At 45.0% G+C, this 8,030-nt stretch overlaps 1 protein-coding gene across 1 annotated transcript in view; it reads right to left on the reverse strand.

The window, feature by feature from the left end:
* Positions 1-537: 537 nt before the first annotated feature.
* CS (citrate synthase) overlaps positions 538-8,030 on the reverse strand; it is an 81,458-nt gene continuing 73,965 nt past the window's right edge. The window contains exons 9-11 of the mRNA XM_068267645.1: positions 7,910-8,011; positions 7,615-7,824; positions 538-2,138 (exon numbers count right to left, since the gene is read on the reverse strand). Of these exons, the coding sequence (XP_068123746.1) occupies positions 1,968-2,138; positions 7,615-7,824; positions 7,910-8,011 (483 nt within the window). The 3' untranslated portion in view covers positions 538-1,967. The remainder of the gene's footprint in view (positions 2,139-7,614; positions 7,825-7,909; positions 8,012-8,030) is intronic.

The raw sequence follows: 8,030 nt of genomic DNA on the forward strand, positions 1-8,030 counted from the left end.
GTGTATATGGCTTTGCAGTACACTTTCAGCTGTGAGTAGGGAACTCAGCTTCTAGGACCACGCATATGGCCATGCAGTACACAGTTTCAGGTGTGTGCAAGGAGTGCAGCTTCTAGGACAGTGCATATAGCCTTGCAGGACACCTTCAGCTATGTGTAGGGAGCTCAGCTTCTAGGACCGCACATATGGCCTTGCAGTACACTATTTCAGGTGTGTGCAGAGAGCGCAGCCTCTAGGACAGTGCATATGGCCTTGCCGTACACTTTCAGCTGTGAGTAGGGAGCTCAGCTTCTAGGACCACGCATATGGCCATGCAGTACACAGTTTCAGGTGTGTGCAGGGAGCTCAGCTTCTAGGACAGTGCATATGGCCTTGTTGTACACTATTTCAGGTGTGCGCAGGGAGCTCAGCTTCTAGGACAGTGCATATGGACTTGCAGTACACCTTCAGCTATGTGTAGGGAGCTCAGCTTCTAGGACAGTGCATATGGACTTGCTATACACAAGTCTCAAACCTTGAAAGCAAGTTCAGGCATAATGTAGTTAATAAAAACATTTATTTTGCATTTATACAGAACAACCTTCGGTCTATTGTGAATCTGAACATCCATCTGTTGCTCAGTCATTGTCTGCAGACAAGGCTGGAAATCTCACACAGTTAGAGGGTGGTGGAGGAGTGTATTATATGTAGGTAAGTATTACGGATTCCCTTTCAGTTTTTAGTTGGTGGGTGAATGATGCTGCTGCCGAAGACGATGGCGTCACCAGACTAATATGACAGGGCTTGGGTCAGCTCACGCTTGTGTTAATTGTTTACATGGAAGGAAAGAGCTGCATTTTAAATGTATGTCAAACACTACGGCAACCAGCTTCCTTCGCAACACTACACCCAACTGCTGCAAATCACAACAGGGCATTTTTACAGGTGTAGTGCTAGATCAAGTATCTTAGCAGCGTATACAATGTTACATTGCAGCTGTAGCCAGCACCTAATAAAACAAGCTTTAGCACCCCACTGTGCAGAGGAAAATATTGCGGGGGGGGGGGGCACAGCTTTTCTAGAAAGCTATGTGAAAACTTCAATCATCTCTGTCACAGTGATTTTATCTCTGCACATATAAAAGAAAAAGAACCTCAACAATGCTGTTTGCACATTCCTAACATGACCGATACATGGGGCAGGCAGGAATCTATACATAAAAAATGCTGAAATAAAACAATTAAAGAGGGACACCAAAGCAGCTGTGTGAACTTTCAGCAAGTGTAGTTGCTGGATCGCTCCTGATCATTCAGTGATGTCACATGGCAACATTCCTCTGTATATTAGAAGGAGAAATCCCAGAAAAGCAGCCAGCGGGGAGGCGGAGACACCTGTGGCCATAGTGGGATTCTTGTCCTAAATAGGTGCCAATCAGATATGCCAGGTGTGGCTGCTTCCCAGACCACACTAGTATAGCATCAATGCTAAATGCTGTCTGCAGCCTTCAAGTGGTTAAAGATGGCACATGGATTTATTTAGCAAATTTAGAATGAAACACTAGAAAGGTTAGAGTGCGATACAGCTCTCGGAAGATCAGACCCTAATGCTGTGTCAATTGGAACTGAAAGGAAAAGAAAAAAATAAGTGTATTCTGCAGTATGAAGTCCTGTAGCTGCACATCACTGTAGCTGCTCTATAAATAAGGAAGATGGATGGTATGGTTAACTGTTGAACAGTGGCTCAAATCATAAATCTATTCCCTACTGGCAGCATGAGCTCCCTGTCCCGTGGAGAGAGAGGTTAGGCCTCTCCAGCAGGGAAAGGAATACAGAGTGTTGAGAGGAGGACAGCATAAATAACCAGATTTGTATTCTTGTCAGCACTCGGACGATGGGGTGCAAAGCAGTCTTTAGAAACGAAAGGTGTACTGTCTTTATCAGATCTTCTCCAAGGTGGCTGAATCCCTCTCTTATTTCACCCCATTTGAATTAACCAGACTTTGTTCCAACAAGCTTCATGAGACCATCTGTGCTCATGGATTTAGGCCTCTCGAGTGGGAATCCAAGTGCCCGGCTCCAGATCAGCTGAGAAAGGACACCCAGCGCTCGTGACACTCCAAAGAGGACTGTGTAGTAATTCATCTCCTTCATACCATAATACTGTGGAGAATAAAGAGGTGGGATGTCAGTTCAGAGAGGATATTTCTATACAAGTATATACTGCCACTTGGCTCTGTCAATTGCACAACACTTGTGGTTTATTAGCATTGTGCTGTTGACTGCTGCTAACTACGGTAGATATTTGGCCCAGGCATCTTGTGTAGACAATAGGTTACATGTATCACTGCTGGTACAGTGCACAGGACAGATATCCAAACAATACAGATTCACAGAGGACTATAAAGCATTAAATCACAAAACCAGATTCTGTAACAAATAGCATAGTAGGTGTAGCTTTAGGACTCTCCTACACTATACACCAAAAATGGATGTTTAACTATCCACAGAAGTGCATTGTGAAAAGGCTTTTCAGTTAAAGAGACACTGAAGCGAAAAAAAAAACTATGATATTATGATTTGTATGTGTAGTCTGGCTAAGGCCCCGTTCACACTTGCGGTTCTCTGCCAAACGGACCGGATGACCTGACCGGATCCGGACCGGAACCGTACGGTTCTGATCCAGATCCGATCCGGATCCGGTCAGTTTGCATCAGGTGTTCATCAGGATGCGATCCGGATCCATTTGGCAAAAGATAGTAGAAAAGGAATAAAAATGTTGGGGTCTGGGAGGTCAGCAGAAGGTGGACCTGTGGAATCAGGCCCTCCGCTGTTTAGCACTCACCTCCACCTCCGACATACTGCCAACATCTCCAGCACGTTTAAAATCACTGCTGCTCCACTCCAAAATGCTTGCCCATGTGTCCCCATCCAAAATCGCCGCTTCAATACACATAGGAAGTGGGGTAGAACATCCGGATTTTTAGCCAGTGTGTTGTGCGCTCTCCGGTTCTCATTGGTTTGTATTGGCCGGATGGTGCAGTCCGGCTCCGCTCTGGATACGGCTGCCGGAGGAGCCGGACCAAAAAATAGCGCATGTTGGGTCTTATGCCGGAGTCCTGATCCGTTCCGGACGAAACGGACGCATGTGAACGGACGCATAGGCCTTCATTGCTATGCCGTGCGTCCGTTCCGTCCCGCATGCGGTCCGGCTCCGGCACGGCGATTCCGGACGGCGACCGCTAATGTGAACCGGGCCTTAGAAACATTAAGATCAGATACATCAGTCTAATTGTTTCCAGTACAGGAAGAGGTAAGAAACTCCAGTTATCTCTATACAAAAAAAGCCATTATCTACAACTTTCAAAGTCATGGAGAGGGCTGTTTTCTGACTTTTATTATCTCAACTGTTGGTTAACTATTTACTTTTCCTCTGGCAGAGGAGAGGTCATTAGTTCAGACTGCTCTGAAAGACTCATTTTGAATGCTGAGTGTTGTGTAATCTGCACATATTAGAGAATGATGTAATGTTAGAAAAAAACACTATATACCTGAAAATAAAATTAGAATATTTTCTTTGCTGCTAATCTTCTAGGAATTTTTCATAGTACACAACCAATTCATTATATCTTTTTTTTCGCTTCAGTGTCTCTTTAAAACCTGTATAACATGAACTGAACCATAGGGAAACATGGACATTACTTTGCACATCAGTTGTCTGTTCGATTGTAACTGACAGCAACTTGCTGTTAATTATAACTGAATGGGCATCTAACGTGCAGCCTAGGTGATGTCCATGTTTCCCTATGGCTCAGTTCACAATATATGCCTTTGAAATTTTCACAATAGCCAATATGCATCAGTGTTCCAGCATACAGTGTGAAAGAGGCCTTTTCTCAGCAATAAAAGAAAGTCTCACTTGAAATATTATTGCTGTGTAAAAGAATAAAACAAAACAAAAACCTGTAAAGCATATGAACTTGAGAGCCACAGTTTACGTTTGTGATAATTTGGCTGACAATTTAGCAGGAGTAGCAGTGCCACAGCATTGCTGGCCTCCCCCTTATGCCTGGTGCATGCTAAGGCATAGACTGTTCAGGGATATTTCCAACAATCAAATAAGGAGTGTAATACTTCAATCCTGACGAGACTCAAATATGCAGTACTAGAATTACAAAAGGATATGGCTTTTAGGAACGGTGCATTGCTGAGGGTAAACAAATACAGCTGAACTCAACAACCCTGGAGGCTATAAATTAAAAAAAGGCTTTTGTATTACATTTTATATTAAAGCTGAACTCTAAGCATATAAAGTATCAGAAATATATTTCATATGTCAGTAAATGCCTTCGAAATTCCTGCACAGTAGCCATCAGTGTTCTCCCCAGAATTTTTTTCCAGCCGGGTGGCATGAAATAGTAGCCGGGTGGGGCAAGACGAGAGAATGCAGGGCTGGTGCTTCTGTGAGGAGGTGAACCGATGACAGCCGGGTGCTCACCAAAACTAGCCGGGTGGAGCACCCGGCTAAAAAGGGCCTGAGGAGAACACTGGCCAACACACAGAGGCATATACTGTGGGCTCCTTTATTCAACAAGAGACCATAGTGGTGACTCAAATTTGGCAGACTAACACACAAGACTCATGCTCCTGGGTCTGTTATAGCAAGCATTTTAAACAGTAGCAGTGCAATCATTCTCAATAAGTGCGAAGCAAATGAGGGCCTGCTTTGTAATATTTGTTCCAGTAAAATTAAACTGATAGTTAACACTTCTGTGTATGCACAGCAGAGAAAATACCCTGAAGTGCTCTCTACATTAGCCTCAAGATGGCACTGTAGAGATGTCCATGTAGTGCAGTACATGGAAAATGCCCTGTTCCTGCTATCAAGTGGGTAACCAAGCAGCTCAGGGTGACCCAAACTACTAGGAATGTATAGGGGATTAAAGGGACCAAAAAGCCCTACTAAAAAAAAAAAAAAAAAAAAAAAAAAAAAAAAAAAAAAAAAGCAAAGCTTGGTGTAATTTGCCTTCTTAAAACAGAAGGAAATCTGCAATAATTCAGTTATCAGTGAACATTTGTGGTTGCCCACAATGCACTACTACTGAATATGCAAATCATCCCTTTTCGCCCTTGGTAAGCATCCAGAACCACTGGTGTATAGCAAGCCTATAGCTTTAAATTTTACACAGCCATATCAAAGTTACAAGTGTGTTAAAGTCTGACAGTCAAATCAGTTTCCTGGTTCAAAAGTCAAATTATTGCCTGTATTTCACAACTGCAAGTAAAACAGTTTCCTGATCACTGAATAAGGTTCTCTATTTCAGCACTGCAATTGAAATTAATGCATTGGGAGAAGGCAGAAGTCACTGGCTCAGGAAGGCTTCTGCTACTACTTTGCCTTTGCAAACGTCAGCCATGCGCTGCTGCAACAGCACTGAAGTGAAAGATCGAGAATACCTCCGTTCAAAATAAAATGTAAAAACGGGGAGCAGAGCAGGCACATGTAGAACGCTCTCCTCATGCTCACCACTCTCCCCCATTCTCCTCGGGCACCCTCCTTTACTCGTACATAGTGCGCATGTGCAGAGCGCTCCCAGCCACGGGATTAAGGATACGCATCACCAGGCAGCACCTGCGCAATCTTCGCCAACCCTCCCGACCATGAAGTAGCTTCGGAGGGTCAGTACAGAGTAGCGGAGGGCGCCAGGGAATGGGGGGGGGGGGGGGGGGGAGAAGCAGTGGGTATGAGGAAAACCCACTGCACACGCCTTCTCTCTCCTCCCCCCCGTTTTTAAATTTTCTGTTGGACTAAAGTATCCTTTAAGGAATTTTAACCTTAAGCAAATGTATGCAGCTTGGAACTTGATCAAATGCAGAAACTGATTTCAACTGGTCTATTTACAAGGGGAATACATTTGCATACAAAAAACATTTTCATAATCTCAAAATTAAGATCAACGGGAATCGACGGGAACGATCGATTTCGGACGGAAATCGATAGTTCTGTCAGCTGTGTGTGCGGCAATTTCACAGCCGATTCGATCACTGTGATCGGATCGGCTGTATATCGGCGGGAAAATCGTTAGGTGTATGGGCCCCTTAAGTTATAATGTAATCTGGGTGAACTACAGCTGCACCTGTCTGGCAGTCTTCCCTGTATGTTTGTCAGGACAGATTGTACAACGACTGATGTATTCCTTCAATAAACCGTACAATCATCTTCCTTAAAGTGTACCCAAGACAAACTAAATAAATGAATCAATACTTACCTGGGGCTTCTCCAGCCCCCTTCAGCTGTCCCGACTGGGCCACTTAAATCCTACACTGCCTGGCCTGGTAAATTTTTTCAGTTGCACTCAGTTGTGCATGCGTGGCCCAGCGGTTTGTCCCCCCATAGCGTTTTGTGCCTGCGCAGGCACAGAATATTCCCTGCCCCGGCAGGGCAACAAGGTACGTGGCCTTGCTGCGCATGTGCAGTAGAGTGTGACTGGAGGAAGCCCCAGGTAAGCACCAATACTGTTATTTAATTTCCCCCAGGTTTCCTTTAAGTACATACTATCATCTTTAACCTCTTTAGCGGTATGCCTGACTGTCGGGCATACCGCTCTGTGGCCCCAGGAGTCCCCGTGCAGAAAAAAATTTATCCAATGGTTGTAAATCCTCTAGCTAGCACTAGGCTAGCTAGTAACAGTCTCCGGCACCCTCCGCTCCCTCTGGATCCAGTGATCGGCGCTGCCTCCCCGCACAGCTCCGGTCTCTCTATGGGGAGGATCGGGTTTGCGCATAACGTCGGCGACGTCATGATCTGCGATCCTCCCCATAGTGAAGACCAGAGCTGTGCGGGGAGGCTGCGCTGATCGCTGGATCCAGGCTGGGTAACGTATAAACGGGGGAACGGTGGGGATCGGGGGGTGCCGCAGACTTCTAGCTAGCCTAGTGCTAGCTAGAGGACTTAGACATTTAGCACAGTTGTTGTAAAATCAGGAAAAAAAAATAAAACCTCCTGAGCTGCGTAACGCTCAGGAGGTTAAGTACAGTATATACTTTCATAAATATCATTTGAGATTTTCATGCTGACCGATCTTTGTAGAAACACTGATACACTACAACATAACATAAGGGGTCAGTAGTTTGCGATCCAATATGACAAATCACCAATGATGAAGTTTGTAGTGCAGCGGTAAATCTGAATTCACACTGCAATCTTTACACAAAAGAAATTGGTTGCCAACATATATAGCTTTGGGAAAACTCATGTCAGTCATTTGCAACAGCATTTCCTGTTGTCTTGTATAATGGAAAAGTATAAGGCCTCGTTCAGACTATACGCACTGCAGTGCGCATTTTGGCAGCACATAGTGTGCAACATGCAAAAACTGTAGAAAGGCATAGACAGCCCTTCTACCCTTCCCCTCACATGCGCTACGCAGCAGTGCACTGCGCAATCTCACAGCTGCATGCATTTTTTCGGGAAACGCAGAGCAGATCCAGTCACTGTAGTAATGAATGGAATCTGCAGCGCATAGTAGTGATCATACTCGCTGTGTTCTGATCGCACAGCCATCTGCGCTAAATGATCTGAATGAGGCCTTAATGTTGGAAACATAACAGGAACAATTAAGGCTCATGTCACACCCACCTGCAAGAGGACCCCGCTGTGAGCGTCTACGTTGGGCCAGGGGTTCTGGGCTTTGCCCTGCTCCAGTAACACATTGGGTACAATCTTGTAGAGTTGAGCCACTAGTTTGAACATTGGATCATTGGGAAGATGCTTCAAGGCGAATTCTCTCTGGCATGTGTAGCGAGGGTCAGTCTTCCTGAGCACTGCATGTCCATAGCCAGGTACCACCTATCAGTTTCACAAGCTAAGATTAATAAAGAGAACCACACACCAAACTATACTGTGTATATGTATGATATGAGAAGGCACCTACCCTTCCAGAATTAAGGGTGTTCCAGATGTAGTCTCTCAGCTGCTCATCTGATACTTCACCACCCAAGTCCTTCTGCAAGCTTGTGAGCCACACCAACACTTCCTAGAAATGTGAATGTATG

This window comes from Hyperolius riggenbachi, chromosome 2, assembly GCF_040937935.1.
Source record: "Hyperolius riggenbachi isolate aHypRig1 chromosome 2, aHypRig1.pri, whole genome shotgun sequence".
Lineage (NCBI taxonomy): Eukaryota > Metazoa > Chordata > Amphibia > Anura > Hyperoliidae > Hyperolius > Hyperolius riggenbachi.